Below are 19601 nucleotides of genomic sequence, written 5' to 3' on the forward strand. Positions count from 1 at the left end.
ATTCTCACCTGCTGCACGGTGAAACTAGTCATGACAGATGACGTGGGCATGTGGCACGGAAGCGGCTTCTGGTTCAGCAACCACCCGCTGATCGCCACCATGCGGCATCTCCTGGAGGTCGATGAAAGGAGGCCCAAGACGATCACGGCAAGCTACCTCGACGATGTACTGATGCTCGGGAGGGGCGTCATTGAAGCCATGACAGTTGCCACCGCATGATGTCACCCATGAAGCTCGGCGGCATGCGAGTGCCCTTCAGCACTGCGATGTCATCCTGCTCTGACACTCTGAACTCCTGCACATGCAACCATTCCAATGACTGATAATTAGGCGTGGCTGCAAATATCTAGAACTCAAAGCAGTGAAGTGCGCAATTGATGAATGCAAGCTCCCAGCAGAGACTGACCTTTGCCTCTGCACACATCTCAAGGCATGCTTTGTGAGGGGGATTTTGATTGAAGGATGACAACGTGAAGGGCACCCGTAAATATTACGCTGCTTCATCATAGGTCCAATTTTAGTAGTACAAGCTTTTCCAGTCACTTTCGTCACTCAAAAATTTGGCAGCATACAGAGCAAGGCACCAACCTCCACCGTCTTGCCTAGCGCATCGTCGGGGTAGCTTGCCATGATCGTCTTGGGCCTCCCATCATTGACCTCCAGGAGGTGCCGCACGGTGGCGATCAGCGGTTGATTGCTAAACCAGAAGCCGCTTCCGCGCCACATGCCCACGTCATCTGTCATGACTACCTTCACCGTGCAGCAGGTGAGAAGATGAAATACTTGAAGATCACGCTACTGGGCTATGGTGGCCGCCTGGAGAGGGTCGACGTGCACGTTCAAGCGAGCGTCGATCATCCTGCAGCAAGTGCAGAAGCCAAATCAGTAAATACGGAAGGCTAAACACTGTGCCTAATCGCCTATTGTGCTACAGCTATTAAGCTTCTCTATAGCTAACAACAGCTGACACAAGCTGACAATGAGCTGAATGGGAAGCTGTCAGCAACTGATTCAACGGGGATCAAGAGCGTATCTCTACGCAGGCTGAGAAACAACGAACACATGTTCATCAAATATAGCATAATATTGGAGCCGAGAACGGCGTCTGTACCTGCCAAATGGCGTAGATAGCGCGCTCAATCAAGCGCAAACCTTGAGCTATAAAGGACGCTCAGAGCCATCACACACCCTACTGAGTAGACAAACTTTCAGTATATGTTTGTGGGTTCATGAGTGAATGAATGAACTTCTACTAAGGGCAAGTCAGATAGGTCTAGACTTGTAATATCGCGGTATATCTTGGTCCCAGCTCTCGGGTTTTCCTCTGAAAACCTAATTATAATAAGGGGTGTTAAAACCTTGTGGGGATTTAAATATCGCGAGCACACGAACTCCGGTCAAAGGGGCTCTCAGCAGTACGCTGTTAGTAGTATACAACCTAGTTTCTCACTTTCGATATGACAGCCAACAAAGTTCTATGATCGCGTCCTTCTTCGCCGAGCTTACCCCATGGGGAGAGCAATGGCCGCCTGCTTCGGGTTTTACGGCCACCCGACACTCGCACACGTGTTCGAGAGTATCAAATAACTGGAAATGAGAATCCAAAAACTCACTGTAACCATATGGAGATATTGGGTCTTACTGTCAAGAACAGTGGCAGCAGTTTTCGTTGCCAAGCGACAAGGCTGCCAGTGGAGGCGTCTACTACGGCGGTGGTACCGTTTAGCTGCCAAAAACGCCGACACCGCCGCCTCCAAGCACCTCAGAGTCTGCAACCCTCCAGTCCCGTCCTAGTCCGCGCACATCTGGCCCTGCCCTGCGGCCCCGCCCATACTCTTATATCCTCATTGGTGATCATTCAGCCAAGAAATCATTTCACAGCATGCGCAGGCATTCTTCCTGCCAAGCATAGCTGTCTTGGTCGGAAGTGTTTGTCCGGGACTCCTGCCACGCCTTCTGCCCATCTCTCAGGCGTGCAGCCGCCTTTGCGGCTGCAAGAGATGTCTGCCCTTCTGACGGTTTATGCGTTGCCTTCAAAATGCACGGCAAGTTGGAGATCAGTGGCAGGCGATCCAAAAGCCTCATTGCGTCTTGAACAGCCCTAATGAAACTGCTTGGCAGCTGGGGTGCAGGTGCCAGCCAAATGCTGCGCAGGATGCAGCCGCATGCGCGGCATGCACTCTTGGTTGTGACATACGATGATAAAAGGAGTTGGTGCCTGTGCTGCGTAGGGAGGGTTGCCATAATGCACATGTGATTCACGGCAAGTCTGACTGCCGATGACGGCTGCACCTCTTGACCATTTGAAAGGGCCACAGCAGAACAGCAAGAGGCAGGCGCATACCCCTGGCAGAATTAACCGGACACCAGCCCTGCATCCAGAGGGAATTGGCTTGAACGGGAGAAGAGGGCATTCACCTGTGTATTCGAAGGTAGAATGCAGACATGAAGGTCAGAGCGAGCTCCAATATAGGAACGACTGCCGTCCCGGTGAGACCAATTGCATAGTCAATGCAAACACCCCCGGCCGAGAGGATGTTTGCATTGACCATATAAATTTGCGAGTTGTGATTCTCAGAGTTTGATGAAGTATTTTCCCTTGATTTGAGACGTGGGCGATCTATTTGATGGGCCGGAGCATAGATTCTCTTACGTACAACATACTAGCTCGAATGTCCTCGCTTTGGATGTTGGAAAGGTGACGTGATCAGCTTCAACGAATTTGGAAACTGGTTCTGGCTGACTCGACCATCTGCCCACCTTGCTGTCCTTCGTCTTCCGGCATTTCTTCCGTATTCTATGCTTTCTTATCAAATCTTACTTCAACGTGGTGGTACCGAGACACCACATACCTCACTGCATCGACGTCATTGGGATCTCTTATAATGGCAGCTTGCATCCTACCATCTGTCACTCTACGATCTCAAGGCAAGTGCAGCCATGAACAACAGGGTGCAAACTGAACAGTTGTTGTGCAATATACTATCATGCCTACTGCTGCTTGCATAGTACCATGCGCGTGTCGGTAATGTTACCATCGTTGGCAGGCATATTCTAGAACGTCGCTCCTGAAGGAATCAAAGAAATAGGGAGGAAATAAAATTGGAACATTGAGGAGTTTTTTGTAGATCTTTTTGTGTGGTCGAGTTACTGTGGATGTGGCAAATCGCCAAGGTGCTGTTTGTGTCCTGCAGGACTGCTACGGCATGCTACCTCAGAGCTCACTGCAAGTTGCTTGCTACAAGCACGACGACTACCTGTACTGAGAAATCGATTGGCAAAATCTTTGTGCGGAGATTTATCAAGTCATTTCTCGTCCCAGCATCGTATGCGCAGCATCCCTGTGCACATTTGCAGTGCTCACCGATCAGACAGGTGACTCATCCATCATCCTTCCGATTCAGATGGTGTTCATGCTTGTACATGCTTTACTGTTTCTGCCTTCAGACCAGCTCCTGTGAGAGCTTCTTAAGCTCCTTGTAGGCACGCCCTCACTCATCGCCCCCACTCATCTTGGGGTGCTCACCCGCTCTCTGCCTGCGCGCACACCAGGTCAGCGCTCGGCGGAACTGACAGCACAGACCTCAGGAGAACATCAGCAGCCACAGAGCAGCAAAGACGGTGGCAAAGCACAGCTCACGCTGCACCTTCCAGCACAGCAACAGCAAAAGAGCGATTAGTAACCCAGTGGCCAAACAGAGTCGCCAGCTTCTTCGTGGCTGCCAGCCTGGCAGTCGCGCTTCTGCTCAATAGCTCCCCGGCAGCTTATGCTGCTGCCTTCCCCTTTGCAGCCACCCCAGCTAGCTCTGCCACCCTGGAAATGAAGGCGAGTACACCTTTTCCACTTCGAAACTTGGACTTTAGCCATCACTGTATCCGATTGGTAGCTGGTCTTACCTGGCTGCCTGGACAGTGTTAGGGATGCTAGCCAGAGTTGTCTGGTGCCTTCAAATGCTAACCATGCATTCTGTCAAGTGGCTCCTGTCTTCGAGTGTACATGACCTGGTAGGATGCGCACTGCTGCCCAAGCACCCCAACCATGATCTTGATGATGATGTCGTGATCATGAAACCACAGATTCCAGATATTTCATGCTGCTGTGCAGGCGCCAAGCCTGAAGGGCTTAGATTTGTCGGAGGAGGAGCTTCAGACGGTGAAACTTTTCATGGACAACACACCATCCGTCGTCAACATTGCAAACATAGGTGCGTTTTCCGTTCACAACACAGATCATTATATTATTACAAGACTCTATCATAACACGCATTTGCAAGGGCTACAGGTTGGCTACTGCCCAGGCAACTTGCATTGGATGCATGAAATGCATGTTTTTCTGATTCCTCATGTGGTATATTCAGCGGCCCTTGGTGCGGATTCTGCCTTTCACCAGAAACGCCTTAATTGCTATCAAGCAGCTCATTATCAGTGCCAGCAAAATAACCTGACGAAGGCAAGTGCTGCAACTTTGAGGTTGATCATGACAAATGACTGTTTCATTTTATGCACCTCTGCAGCGGAGCGGACGAATTTCAGGACGATGGACACGATGCAGGTTCCCCAGGGGACGGGCTCGGGGTTCATATGGGATACAAAGGGGCACGTGGTGACTAACTTCCACGTCATCCGGGGGGCCTCCGACATCAAAGTGGCGCTCATTGACTCCTCGGTATACCCTGCCAAGGCGCGTTTCCAATTTCACAACCCTCTCTATATATAGGTTTATGGGGTGCAAATGCAATAGTGATGTGTCCTTTTTGGTACTTCTGCACACCTCTTGAGCTCGGGTTTTATATGGGACACCAAGAGGCACAGGGTTACTAATTTAGGGAAGCTTCAAAAATCAAAGTGGCGCTGATTGACTCGTCGGTGTACCCTGCCAAGGCATGCCGCTCGGTCTATCACCCATTGATCAACAACCACCATTAACTATCTTCCTGTAGCCTGTAGTACCCCCTGCTACTAACAGGGGGTGTAAAATATCACTGTCTGTGGCGTCTGGCACCCCTGCTCTCATCATTGGGAAACATGCGTAAGGTACATTGGAGAATGAGATCATCAGTAGGGAACTAGCCCCACCTGGCCACCGCAGCATTGTGACATGTGCAATAGCAGCTCAGAAGGGGAAAGGATCACTGTTTTGCTGAAGAAACAGCATGCACTCCTGGCAGTGGCGCCAGTAGGTGAAACATCTGACAGTACTTATTTATCCTTCAGTCTTTCAGGAGTGACACGATACACTCTTGTATGCAGGTTTGGCAAATGAAGCGTGTCTGGCTTTTAAAAATAAAGCTGAAATGAATATACTGGTGCAGGTGATAGGGGGGGACCCGGACAAGGACATAGCGGTGCTGCAGCTGCAGGCGCCTGAAGAGAAGCTGCGCGAGCTGCGACCTGTCACGCTCGGCACCTCAACCAACCTCCTAGTGGGCCAGAAGGTGAGTCGCTCGTCATTTCCTACCCTACTTCTCTGTTGATGATGGCACAAAGAACAGATTGCGAGGTATACGCCTTCATGGGCATGCATGTATACCCCTTGGGCAGGAGCATCGTGGGACGTTGAAAGCCATGGTGAAGACATATGAAGTATAAGATTTTACCAGACATTGCAACACTTCTTCTGAGGGTTCAAGATGCTGTGAGTGTGGTTTACACGATTTGGTTCTGTTCATGATTGTGCAGCAGTGCTTGATAATGTCGGGGTCTGCATTCTGCAGGTGTATGCTATCGGAAATCCCTTTGGGCTGGACCACACGCTCACTCAGGTGAATCACCCACTGAGAGCATGTGGAAATGTTAAATAATTGAGAATTAGAAAAGTATAGGCTCTGCTTTTCTTAGGGGCAATGCCTCTGCATTGCCTGGTAGCAGGCCTGTGCAGGAAAGATATGGCTTGCCCTCCCATTGGCCCTGATCTCCAAGAAACACAGCAATGCGACAAGCACTTTGTCACCAACAGCTCAATTTTAGATTCAAAGGGACTGAAAATAATTTCATGGGCAGGGCATAGTGTCGGGGCTGGGGAGGGAGCTGGCGACGCCGGGCTACAGGGGCGTTCCCATTAAGAACGTCATCCAGACAGACGCTGCAATCAATCCCGGCAACAGCGGCGGAGTGTTGCTCAACAGCAAAGGGCGCCTGGTCGGCATAAATACAGCCATCGCTGACCCCACCGGTGACTTTCCAGCCTTCTTAGATGGCATAAATGAAACAGTTTAGAATATTGTGTGGCAAGAGAGGCAGGTGTTTTGCAAAATAACTAAGGGCGCCTTGTGGGCCTTTAGACCGCCATCACTGACCCCACCGGTGAGGTCATTTGCCCCTCCTGGGATGTGCAATTTCCTTGAAAAGAGAACCAAACATAATACAAAAAACAAAAAAATTCAGAAAAAAGCACTGCAATTGATTCGAGCAACAGCGACAGAGTCTTGCTCAATAGCGAAGGGCGCCTGATCGGCATCAGCACAACCATTGCAGACCCCACCGGGAAGTCTTTGAATCCCTTGCATACCTTTTTTTTGTAAGTTGAACTCGAGATCTATGCCGCAATTCACTGGCAATGCGGGGGTGATTACTAATCGGCAAGGCACGCCTATCCAGCATCGCCATTGCAGACCCCACTGTTGGGTCAGCTTTCTTACTCGTAAATCTTACTATATGAGTGGTCGATAGTGGACTTAGAACAATTAAGACATGGCAGGATCTCGGGAACAAGCACAGAGAGGGACAGAGCCTTGACTTTTGACAGTCCATTGGCAAGCTGCTACATGCGAGTCAGTGGTCTATTCCTGCACTGGCCTTGTTCTCGAGGTTTCCGCTCCAGTCAGAGCATTCTTGCATTTGATGACGTGGAAATGCATGCGCAATTTTTCATGCCCTACTGCGTGCTGGGTGCGTGTTGCGCATGCAGACCGGATAGCTTGCTCTTTACATCACATGCTCGGCATGTGCATGCAGATCCTTTGCAGCTGTGCAGAACTGCAGTGCTTGCGCAATTCATCGCGACTCTGCCTTTTCTGGCTTTTGCCTGTGCATGCCGTGCATGTATGCGGTAATTCTACCTATTCTGTGGTACATAATCATTATGTCACATGATGTCAGAGGATGTTGTTATCTTTTCTAGATTCCCCCTCTGCATGCTGCAGGTAAAGGCGCCAACTCGGGCGTGGGCTTTGCAATTCCCATCGATGGCACCAAGGGGCTAGTGGAGCAGATTTTGACCTATGGAAAGGTCGTGCGGCCGATCTTGGGCATCACAATAGCTCCCCCACAGGTGAGACTGATGGCAGACACCGGGGTCAACACTTGTGTGACACTCACCTGAGTAAGAGACACGGCAGTCTCAACTGCATTTGAACGTTTCTTTGGCTCGGTTCGGCCCTAGGGTGTTTAACTGCTGTTGGTCCAAGAATTGGCGAGATCTCATGAGACGCTTGCTGCTTCTGCTTGTTTCAGCTCTGCTTTGCAGACATACCTTGCTTATTTTGGCTGCAAGAGCGCACAACAATCTTGGGAGTTGTGCCCACTGTCAGTATAAAAGATTGTCAGTAGTGACACTGTCGCTTATAGGTTTCTAAACAAAAGAGTCGCCCCTGCAGACCGTGCGCCAGCACTGTCAGCACCAAATATCGTTAGTAGTGGTATTGTGAGAATACTATTATTGTGTAAGAATATACTAATCAAAAGTATCGCCCCTGCAGACCGTGCGCCAGATCGGGGTAGAGGGCGTTCTCATTCTGGAGGTGCCACCTGGCGGCCCCGCAGCCAACGCAGGCATCAAGGGAACTTTCAGGCGCGCACCCATCATCCCCCCTTGCCTTCCTTGGTGTTTACGGAATTGTCACAGGGGCACCATGCCGCTTTTGTACTCATAAAGAGGCCGGCCACGGACACAAGTGAAGGGATATCGTAGGCAAGTGAAATATTATCACTGCTGGAGTGAGGATGGCATGTGGCTCTGTAATTAGGTAATTTTCTGACTGCTGGCCATGTATGTACCAAAAGGCATAGCAGCATGCAGTGCAGCCAAGCTTCCCTCGGGCAATTGTGCATCATGCCCGACCTTCTCTCATACGCATCCTGCCTGCTGGATATATGAGGGTTCAAGAGTGACTTTAGAGGGAATTGCCTCATCATGCCCATGCAACACATGCAGGACTAAGTTATGCAGATTTGTCGTGAAGGAAGTTTGCATTGCAAGCATTGAATTCCACATATCTCATTCTACCTCCTGGCCCCGGCTTGCGGGGGGCGGTGCAAATACTGAGCACCGTGCCCACGGTTGACTGGGTCTTGCTTGGATCTGGCGAGTCCAACAAGGGGTAGGATTATGGCAGCCTTCAACTGCAGCTTGTCTGCAGGACGCACCTTGCCTCTTGGCAGGAAAAGCGTGTTATAATAGTAATAATAATAATCCTACCTCTGCACTGCATGCAGGGACGAACTGGGCCGAGTGGTGTTGGGGGATGTGATAACAGCGATAGAGGGGCGCGAAATTAAGTTGCAGAGGGAGCTGTTCGAAATCCTGGACGAGAAGCGGCCAGGGGATAAGATAAAGGTGGAGGTCCTGAGGGGCGGCGAGAAAAAGAGGTTTGAAGTGATCCTGGGGGGCCGCGATGTTTTGGGCACGGAGTGAGTTCGAATCCAAATTCGTGACTTGCAAGTCAAGTGACACAGATCGGAGTGCACTCTATACTGCTGTGTGGTACTGATCTTTCGTACAGCATAATTGCCTGCTGGTAACATTTTGTGCCGGCAGTATTATTGCAATGGAACTGCAATACCAATTTTGGGCATCTAGGTTTGATCTAGATTCATGCAGCCTGGATGGCGCTACGATTGATGAAGTAGGGATCCAAACCTAGCTAGATTCCATAGAATATATACAACGAGGATCAACTTGGGCTTGTGTGCAGTATAGACATCTCTAAGACAGCTCTGTATGACTGTAATTAAGTGCAACCAATATAGGCTTTCGAAGGCAACAGCCAAAACTGTCGGTGAGCTTTACTGTTCAGTATTGTAAGACTCTCCTCCGGTGTGTCTCCTAAAAGCTTCGAGTTGATCAACGGCGCTGGCTAGATCTGTAGCTGGCTGCTGTCATGTATTTTCTTGTCCATGGCAATTATCCTTGTTCGGAAACCTCTTTCCTTGGAATCAGCGGAGCTGGCAGGAGTTTCTTGGGGACCTGCCCTTCAAGGTGTTGCTTGTATTCCCTGCAATGCCACGTTACGGGTGTAACGCCTCTTTGTGTACCTTGATCTCAGTATTCCAATAGCAAGCATAATGCGCCTAGGATGCAACAGAATGTTGCATTCTCTCCGGCAAGATCGTTATGATGTACAAGGCTTCGACGGACCTGTAGGCTTCGATGGCGAGGGGCGCCTGCTCCTGTCCGGCAGTTTTCAGATTGTTCCAATCTCTATATGTCGACGGTGTATTCCACACGCCTCTGAGCTGATTGATTCTGTTAGTTTCGTTGCGCATGACCTCCAAGAGCTGCACGAACATATTTGAAGGCTCGAGTCCACATTCCTGCACACTTCGTCAAGTACTTTAACAACGCAGCGCATAGCAGATGCACCTTCACCCTACCTTAAATTGCTCTGGATCACCGCGATCTGCACTCTTCTCGAAGTCTTCCAACACTTCCTGGAGGTTTGTAGCCTGAGCCATCTGCCGGAGCATCCAACACACACGTTCTCTATACCCAGCTGCATCCAATGTGATGCACGATTCTCATGATCCAGCTGAGAAGCACATCCAGAAGCAAAAAAGTGTATCTCGGGACGAAGTTCGAACGGCATATCCAACCAAACTCAGGCAAAGGCTGTGTTGCCCGGGCGGCCCGTAGCTTCAAGCGGCGGCAGCCGTTGGACCCACGTGGGAGGTTCCTGTAGATGATGCCTTAATCTCTTCATGCAGCCATTTCGAAATGGACAACACCATCGGAGGGTGATATATGGGAGGCGTGTGTGACATCTACTGGGTCAACTGAATTGGAAGTCAGCCTTATTAGATATTGGATCATGCTTCCGTCGCAGAAATAACAACCGTGCTAGAGAGCTGCCTTCGGTAAGTCAATGATCCGAAGTCAACTAACATGATAAAAGAATCCATCAGGATCATTCAAGCCACATAACAAACGCATGCTCGCAATGAAGTGGCTTGCCCTGGACGCCATGGGCTCCTTGCTTTTAGTGAGGAAGCACATCTTCAACGGTGGGTTTTCATTTTACATCATCTTCAAATAATCAAGACCTTCTGCGTGCAGATATCTGACTGGTTAGTCATGCCTCGCTTGGTGCCGCCCTCCCTGGCGAGAGGTCCTCCAATCCTGGTTGAGCATCAGTTGCAGTGTCTAGCGCGTCGCCTGGCGTCTTTACTCGGACCGGTGGACAATAGACGTAATTTGCATACCTGCCCTGCCGCAAACGCTTCAGCTTCTGAACTAGGTGACTGTCCTCTTGAACGGGGGCATCCCCCGTCATGCCTGGCTCAATTCACAAATTAAGCATCTGTATTTTAGCACCCTGCACAGCAGCTGACCAAAATCTAGAAAAGCCCGTCAAGGCCCCATAAACCTTCTCAAGTGGCTTTGCATGCATGCATGCATAGCATCCTTAACATCACAATGCATCGGCGTTGCAGCAGTGCTACACAATTGTCACAATTTAGTCAGTAACATGTGAAGCTGCATGCAATGCCATCTGATTGTTGTGACCCTCCTGCTACTGAAGCTGCAGGTCAGACTCCTGCCAGTCCACAGCCACAACCAGGCATTTTAGTTTTGCCAACCGCTGCTGATGTGGAACGCCTGCTGATGTGGCGTGCAGACTGGGATGACGAGGGCAGCTTCATGGCGGATCCTGGAATGCCTCTTCAGGACGAGGGGCAGGGCTACAGGGGCGGCCCCTCTCCCCGACGCCATTACTCACCGCCGCCGTCCCATTACTCACCGCGGTACCAGGCCAGATCTGGCGCACCCCGAGACCGCATGGACTACCAGCTACTGGCTAGCGACGTTGCGACAGCTCGCAGGTTTGAAACTTGCTTGCTCTGCCACTTCATGAAATATCTATCACCACGGTTCATTGCGTTGACCTGGTTTGTTTGGGACTGACACGCCAACTGGTAGAGAAAGTGCCAAGACAGGGAAGGCTGGAAGGGAATTATGACAGGCTGCTACAACGCACCTAGCCCTCAGGGCTGGATCAAGCGTGTACTAATAACAATAATAAAAGCTTCCATGGACACCCCCTCCTGTGGACCAATCTGTGTTTTTCACTCCAATATCAGATGCATGGGACTTATTCCTGGTGTCGAGTTGCTCCCTGCTTTGTGGAACAACAGGCTCGGCTCAGAGATGGTGTTGGTGCCCTCGTGTCTGCATGCATGCAGATTCAGCAATTCTGGGCCGTATCCCCTAAACCCCCATTTTCTGTTTTGTCCACCTTTTATAGCAGCAGAATCACAAACGAGCGGAAGCCTGCCAAATTTACATGCAGATAAATAAGCACCATTGCTGGGAGTGCGGCAAAAATGCCCTGTCATCATGTGGCGGGGAAGCGCACAGACGGGAAAGGAACAAAATTATTTGCCTTGTCTGCAGGACGTACCTGGTCAGGGATATAATGGAAGAGATGCAGCTGAATGGGCTTGCCCCCGATCGCCAGTTCCTCGAAAGCGCCATCAGGTCTGTGGCCCTTGGGACATTTTTCTGTTGTAGTCTTCTTACATGATACCACCTTGCCATGCGTCAGGCTTTAGGAGCTCCTAGCCTGTGCCAGGGTTTCTTACCTCCCACGAAATAGCTTGCAGGACAATTGCGTCTGCTGTTCAGTGGTAAATTTTGGATGGTTATTATTTAGCTGTGTGTCTGTGTTGAGCAGCTGTTTTCTGCAGGTGCTCTTGACAATCTTATGCTCATACAGAAAGCTGCCATTATAGCATGTGCACTCCTGGATCAGGTCCATAGATATGTGATTGATCGGAAAAAAAATGCCAGGCAATCCAATCTGATCTGAATTTTGTGTTCGACTGCTGCCACAGGTACAGCCTGCAGTCGACGCGCGTGGGCGACTGCTTCTATTACTATGAGGAGATGCGCCGTCGGGGCATGCAGCCTTCTGAGAGATTGAAAGGGAGTCTTGTGTCCGTGCTGGCGCGCCACGGTGACATGGACGCTGCTCTGGAGGTTAGTCATCTTCACAAGATGGTTGGATACTTATTCCTTTAACTGGTGCATGTTGCTCCTCAACATGCCATGGCAAAAAGGGGCGCCAAAAGAGTTCACTGCAGTGAACTCCCCTAAGGCCAGTGACTCGAATCGCAAGTCTCACATGCATGCGCAGATGGCTGCACCTCTATTTGCAAATTGCGCCATTGTATATTTACCTTGAATGAAACGATCCCCACTGCAGCAGGCATCCTTTAATATTCGAATGCAGCATGTAGATTGCAGTCTTAAGGGACCAAGAAATGCAAATCCTCGTCACCTTGGCTCAAGTGAGCGACATAGACAGCTTACTATACCGTGGAATTCAGGACTAAACATTCACGACTCACCTCCACCTAGTGTGCTTCTTTTGCCTACAAGGACTGACATGCACGAATTTCCACGGACCCCTCTTTGTAAATTTTGTCAAATCTACCCGTGGTCAGGTGTTGGGCAAGAGCAGCTGTCCGCGCATGCATTAGTCACTTGTAACACAGGAATGCAAAACCTGAGGGGGCTGTGATACAAAAACGTAACAATGTAATTTGTCATATTGAGTCATCTCTTTGTCATGGTGCCAGGTGTTTAGGCAGGTGCAGCCGTCGGCGCAGGGCGAGGACGGCTTCGAGCTTACCCTGTCGATAGTCAACGCATTCGCAGAAAAGGGGGACGTTGCTAAAGTGCGCCAACAAATTCGCAGCTTCCTGGACCGTTACGGTGACCAGCCCAACGCCATCACCTACGCTTACAGCGCATTGATCAGAGCATACAGGTGAGCGGGCTGTTTCTGTTGTGCTTCTGTATTTGATTTTTTTCTCTTGGTGTACGCGCACGCTGCCTTGCAGCTGCTGCTTTTCTGCAGTGCCATAAAATTACAGCCTGAGGCCTGGGATAGCTTTGGATGGATGCAAAGCAAAGCTTAGTTTTGCACCTTCAAGGCAGCGCGGCAAGTAAGGGTGTTTATGGTATCCGCTGAGCCCAAGCACATGATGCCAGGGCAAAGGTGAAACGTTGTCTTTATGCTCGTGCTACCGGAGCCTTCTGAAAGTTATACAGGGGTGAGTATCAGCGGAGTATCACATTCATCTCCTTCACTTTGCAGATCCTGCCGAGCAGGCATGCAGTCCTTGAGCGTGTTGCTCCACCCCCCACACGCCTCTATATTTTTTATTAGGGTTTAGAATTTAGGGTATAGGAACCCTAAACCCTAAATATAGGTTCTGAAACCTGCAGGAAGAAGCCTTTCGGGGACAGGGCAGAGTACCAGAGAGAGGTTCTAGCGGCTCTGGCCGAGGGGCAAGCGGCGGTGGGGGCTTCAACCGAGCCGCAGCGGCCCTGGCAGCTCGCGCCGGCGGCGCTATTTGCGCTGCAGAAATACGGGTGAGTGTCTTTCTATTGACTTGCTTCTGTTCGTGGGTTTTCAGGGAGGTCTGAGGACACAGCAAAAGCCTAGGTTTCCATTATTAATCAATTTGAAAGGTCGGGGAACTGGCACGCCAACGTCTTGCGGCTGCCGCGCTGTTTGCGCTGCAGAAGTGAGTGCTTTTGCTTTTGCTTCATGTGTGTTAGCGTCCCCTCATCTGTATTGCATTCTTGATCTGAAGCAGACTGTGAACCTTGTGATGGTGAAGAAATCAGTGGTGCTGCCATAAGAAGCAAACTTTCTTTCTATCTGCCCCAATCGAAATCCATTTTTGTTGCAAGGATACTGGAAAACGGCAGTGCTTACACTTAGTCTGCCTTATATTTCCCCTTCAGCTGCCATTGCCAAGAGGGGTCAAGGAAGGGTTCATGCGAGTGAAGCACGCCAAAAGAGAAAGTCTCTACACACTTCTGCAGGTGCCACGATGCGGTGGTGACATTGTTCGAGAGCATTCCCCCCGAGGATAGGGACAATCCCAGCTCCTGGGCGTACACCCACACCATCACCTCCTACATCAAGGACGCCACCGGCATCTTCAGGTGATTCTTCCCTGCCTCATGTTTAGTTAGGTTTAGTAACATGCCAAGGGTTAACGAGGAACCCTAAAAGCAAACCGTACCGGAAAAAATCCTATGATATCCTATGGGCGTACACTCACACCATCATGACGCCACCGGAATGTTCAGGTCAGCTGCAGTACCTTTATCTCAGCCAGGCTGGCACTGGCTGCGGTGCCACTTTTGCTGCCCTGTGTTCATCCCTAATCTCCTGATGCTAGATCCCTGCTGGCGAGCGTATTCATTAGTAAGAGGTGCACAATACTTATTGGCTCTTGCTTGGATCTGGAAAGTCCGTCAGGAGATTTGTGGCAGCCTCTACCTGCAGCCTGTCTTCAGTGCAGGCTCGCATTGCTTCAAGCTGAGAAGTTCTTGGGAGGAACAACATGTGAAGGTATTATTAATCTTTTTGTGCTAAGCTCGTGTCTGCTGCTCTTTTCCAGGTGGCCCAAGAGCGAGGCGGAGCTGCGATCGGCCCTCAAACACCAGTGGGCACAGTAAGTACCCTTGGCGGTTCCAAACATCACAATACCGTACCGTATGCCAAAAGGAAATGCATCTGTGTCTATGCGTATGCCAACATTTGTCAATCTGTTCCGCAAACACCGCGGGGATTGCTCAGAAGATCAGGTGACAGGGGTACTGCCAATTATGCCATGCGGTGGATTATGGGAGCCTATTCTGTGTTGGTGTGCGTGCTCTGTAGTCATGGGTAGCGTCATCAGGACACTGCATTTCATGCCTAGGGTCCTCAAGGAGAAGCATGACACCCTGCGGGCGCAGAGAGCCACCGCAGCTGAGCAGCTGACAGATCAGCAAAACACAGCCGCTCCAGAACAGGCAACAGCAGCTGCTGCGCCAGCACAGGCAACAACTGCCACCATGTCAGATCAGGAAATCACAACCACTCCAGAACAGGCAACAGCGGCTGTTGCGCCAGAACAGGCAACAAGCACCAGCGTGCCAGAACAGGAGACTGCGAGCAGGCCATTCTGGGCGAGAATGTTCGGTATAGAACAGGAAGCAGCGCCCAGTGCGCCAGAACAGGCGACAGCAGCGAACGTGCCAGATCAGGAAGCTGCAAGCAAGCCAGATTTGGCAACAGCAGCCGCTCCAGAACAGGCAACGGTGCCAGACGCGCCAGAACAGGCGACAGCCGTCGAGCCAGAACAGGCGACTGTGGGCACCCCGGAAGAGGCGATCCCTCCTCCTTCGCCAGAACGGGCGAAAAGAGAGTCTGCCTGGAACAGCGGGCAGGAGAGCAGCTCATCGGATGATGACAGCGATGGTGACTTCAGCAGCGGTGACATCAGCAGTGATGATGATGTCAGCGATGACGAGGGCAATGACTACGGCGGCTCGCAGGAGCGATGGACCTCCAACACCCCGATGTCAGGTGTGACCCGATGCATGAACTTTCACCTTAGGTATATATAGCTCCTAGAAGACAAATGAGTTGCGCCATAGTGACTCACTAAGGTAGCCAGAATGCCAGCATTGCAGCAACATTGAGCGTTGCTCTGCCTGACAGAGGGAAAGAAAATTAAGAGCCTCAGATGCTCACAGGTGCGAATCTTCCATCGCTGCCCTCAGCTCCTTCAACGGGTTCAAGTGCCCCCTGATCAGAAAATCGCAATCAAAGGCTCCGTGCCTTGCAAGAACGCATTCATTGTTGCACTGTCCTCTTCAATTGAGTCTGATTGGCCTCCCTTGAATTTAGAATTAATAGACTGCCTACAAGACAATTGAGCCTCAGGTGGCTCCCAAGAGGTCTCTAAACAACATTAGTAAAACCGTAGTCAGCACCGCAATTCCCGCACCCCGCAATATGTGTGAAATGTTTTTGGAGTCTAGTTTTCTTTTACAGTCTTCCTTTCTCGAAAGGATGTTCCATCATCACCAATGGGTCGGGCTCAGCGAGAGCGTTCCAAAACTGGTCTCAAAATTAGAGAAAGAGGTATGCAGACATCAAGGCAGAGTGAGCGCCAAGAGATAGGAAAAAGGGCGGCTTCGCAAGTGCACAACAACATGTAAAATCAATACAATGGACCCCCGACCCAGGATCACTAAATGACCACATTGCATACATTGATGAAATTGTCATAGGGTGTATGTCCCTGCATTTCAGGGTCTTGATTTTCGGCTCTATTTAGAGAAATAATTATTATATGCTGGAAATATGGTGCTGACTACGGTAAGAACACCGAAAGCTCGTTGCTACTGCAGGTCCGGCCGGGGAGGCACTGAAACTTGCGCGGATGAAGGAATTGAGATGGGTGCCGAAGGAAGAGTACAGTAAACTTCGCTACAGGTCAGTCCTCAGCTTCCTCAGTCCTATATCGAGGTCAAATATCAAATTCGTCTAATGTGGCACTTATCTCCAAGTGGAATATGGCTAGCAGCGTATGCTTGGGCAGAAGCACCTTGCAGAAAGGCTGCATGTAAGACCAATGAGCCTCCAATGGCTCCCGAAAAGAATTGTGAGTCTATATTTGGGGTCTAGGTAGAATATGAAATTAAAAACCCCAACCGTAAACCCTAAAGAGAATAATGTAAAAAATAAAAATACTAGTAGCATTACTAATAATGGGAATGTGTTGCAGTTATCTGATGGGCCTGGCGAATAGGGAGAGCTGGGAGAAGGCCATAGCGCTGCATGCAGAGATGAACTCCAAGGGACTCGAGCTGCCTGCCAGCGAACTGCTAGAATTCATTGAGGTGGGAAAGCTGGTGCTTATTGCCATGTGCCAGCCATGTGCTTACTGCCTAGAGTATATCAGAGCTCCTAGTCTTGCCCTGCATCTGTGCTCTCTGTGTGACCGGGAGAATGAATGACCCCGTGCTGACAGAGAAGCATTGGCAAATTAGCATCATCAGGAAGGTCCCAACGTAGACAAGACAGGATTTCCCTGAAAGTATTTGTTGTGAAGTACCCAGAAGCTCTGTTGCTGTAGAAATCCGCTCAGGTCGCGCAAAGGGCTGCCAATTGCCAGCCTACTTGCAGCTTTGATTGTGCGCTGACTGCGAGATTGTCTGTTGCTTCCTCTCTTGAAAGAGGCTAGCACTGGGATGTTGTGACTCTCTTGAGAGGGACATGCAATGGGGGTCCCTTTGCTCTTGAATGAGATGTCCTGATAAGATTTTGTGGGTGACTTGCAGGCTTCGATTCAGATGGAGGCCATGGGTTGCCACGGGGCGTTGCAAGTCGGAGTCGAACTTCTGAACCGCTTTGGCCAAGGTGAAGCTCATTCCCTTCTTCCAGAAATTCATCAATGTGTTGTTTGTAAACGTTTGCTCCCAGTAGCATCGTATCAGGGAGTCACAAGAGCATCGGCCTGTTACACGGAACATTCCTGCGGCAGCCTTTTGCATGACCTGTAGAGCTGCTTGACCCTGAGCTTATGTCAGCTTCCTTGGGTTTGGGTTCAGGTAAAAATATAATACTGTAAAATAATACAGCGCAATTTGGGTTGGCAATTTTTGGTGAGCATGCTGTGCTGTTGTCATGCGTCTTCGCTGCATCCAGGCTTGATTAGGATTGAAGCATTGGCCCTTGGTTCTTACGCCAGCTGCTGCTGGACTTCAATGCAAGTTCCCGTCCATGCAGAGAACTCCCTTTACCTTTTCTTACACGCAGTGGGCTTCAAGCGCGACATCATTGGCGCCACAGAATGCCACATCTCCTTTTTCCTTCTCTATATTTAGGCCTTATGGCATTCCCAATCCTAACTTTTAAAACCCCATTCGTTCTGCGCTGCGCAGTGTTATTCAAGCGCCACTTCATCAACGTTCTGGTTGGCAGCCACAGATTTCACATTTTTCTCCCTTCCCTATTGTCTATAATTTCCACCAACTTTAATCCTCAAATGCTTGAACAGTCCTCTTCGTTCTGCGCTGCGCAGTGTTATTCAAGCGCCACTTCATCAACGGCCTGGTTGGCAGCCACAGAATGCCAATTTTTCTCCCTTCCCTATATGGCTTATGGTTTTCACCAATCCTAACCCTAAAAATGCTTCTGAGAACAATCCTCTTTGTTCTATTTTGCGCAGTGGGCTTCAAGCGCCACTTCATCAACGGCCTGGTTGGCAGCCACCTGCTGAGATTCGCGGTGCAACGCCACGTGGGCGACCTAACCCTCGCACACAAGCTCTGGGACTTACTCATCGCGCAGGTTGGTAATCCTTCTGGCGCTCGCTCTGCTTGGACGTCAGCATACCATTTTCTGCCATTTGAATTAAGCAGACCCGACTGCATATATGCAATGTGAACTATAGTGTTGCTGTGCTGGGAGCTGTTTGTTATCTTGGTATGTAATCTGGGACTTACTCATCGCGCAAGTAAGCGCAGCGCACTCCTTGCCTTCCTCCCGGCCTAGCCTACAATGTTGTTATGTATCTTTCTTTGGGAATCAGGGTTCTTTGAATGAGGTTTTAGGGGTTGTCTTGAATGTCGATACAGCCCTAGAGACATAGCCGGGTGTTTTGTAAGTCCACCTGCTGTTGCTTGCATGCCTGCCTGCCTGCTGAGAGATTGATCTGGCACTGACTGTGGCTTCTCCGCTGATCCTGCTAACATGTGCGTTGTATATCAGTTGTATACCGGATGTATATCAGCTATGCCTGCAGTTGAGTCACTCTTTACTGATCGCGCAGGGGAATATACCGGAGCGCGCGTCTTGTCGCGCGTACCTCCTCGCCATGGAACAGCGCGAGCCCGGGTCCCAGCAGCTGCACAAGGCGCGCGGCAGCTTCCTAGAATACCAGCTGGAGTTGCAAAACATTTTATTGGCTTGTATATGGGGTTTTGGGGTCACTTGTGCTTTCCATCTCGGGCACAAGCGGGGTTGAAGAAAATTGCAGCTCACTGACGCTGATCTCTCGATTGCGTGCAACAGAGCGTCTATTTCGCAGCAAATGCTTGTTTGGGCAACCACTGTGATTGTTCGTTGTCTGCTTTGCCTGCACGCTTGCAAGGTGTGAGGGGATGAGGTTTGAGCAGGCACTTTGCTGGCATGATGATCGTGTGGGCCTCCCAAGCATGCAATAGCGTCTGGCCAGGACAACACGCAGGCAGCGCACAGTCACACACTGGCCCTTGTCACCAATCTTCATTGAAAAGTCAGTGAGGGCTGTCTGGCTCTTGTGCAGGTGATGGACGTAGTCATGAAGGAGTACGGCGTGATCAACCGGCCGAGAAAATTTGGCAAGCTTAAGGCCCAGCAGCAGTCGATTGACTTAGACTGGGACAGCGGCTCATAGGCAGCTTGATCTGGCGCACCTCTTTACTCAAATTCAAATTTTTGATCTGGCATCGTTCACGCGCATGCAGGCGTTTCAAGCTTGAAGTGCAGTCAGGGCAATCAATGTAATGCATTCCAGCTGATCTGATGTTATTTTCCCTTGATTAT

The 19601-nt window shown here is 50.3% G+C and overlaps 3 protein-coding genes across 3 annotated transcripts; 2 read left to right on the forward strand and 1 right to left on the reverse strand.

The window, feature by feature from the left end:
• Positions 1-187: 187 nt before the first annotated feature.
• COCSUDRAFT_56510 (hypothetical protein) lies at positions 188-744 on the reverse strand (the record flags this gene model as incomplete). The annotated part of the gene is made up of 2 exons (XM_005646565.1): positions 188-295; positions 589-744. 2 exons carry the CDS (start codon positions 742-744, stop codon positions 188-190), a joined length of 264 nt encoding a protein of 87 aa, XP_005646622.1.
• Positions 745-4129: 3385 nt separating this feature from the next.
• COCSUDRAFT_17109 (trypsin-like serine protease) lies at positions 4130-8632 on the forward strand (the record flags this gene model as incomplete). Its single annotated transcript, XM_005646566.1, has 8 exons — positions 4130-4205; positions 4515-4685; positions 5320-5435; positions 5715-5762; positions 6001-6172; positions 7149-7270; positions 7698-7822; positions 8434-8632. Coding segments are annotated over 8 exons (1029 nt in total), but the record flags the coding sequence as incomplete, so codon positions are not given.
• Positions 8633-10154: 1522 nt separating this feature from the next.
• On the forward strand, positions 10155-19452 carry COCSUDRAFT_56512 (hypothetical protein; the record flags this gene model as incomplete). The annotated part of the gene is made up of 15 exons (XM_005646567.1): positions 10155-10218; positions 10833-11037; positions 11609-11692; positions 12049-12193; positions 12796-12986; positions 13448-13594; positions 14054-14176; positions 14638-14691; positions 14941-15590; positions 16421-16505; positions 16798-16924; positions 17354-17432; positions 18244-18365; positions 18847-19002; positions 19342-19452. 15 exons carry the CDS (start codon positions 10155-10157, stop codon positions 19450-19452), a joined length of 2343 nt encoding a protein of 780 aa, XP_005646624.1.
• Positions 19453-19601: the final 149 nt, after the last annotated feature.

This window comes from Coccomyxa subellipsoidea (assembly GCF_000258705.1).
Source record: "Coccomyxa subellipsoidea C-169, whole genome shotgun sequence".
NCBI lineage: Eukaryota > Viridiplantae > Chlorophyta > Trebouxiophyceae > Coccomyxaceae > Coccomyxa > Coccomyxa subellipsoidea.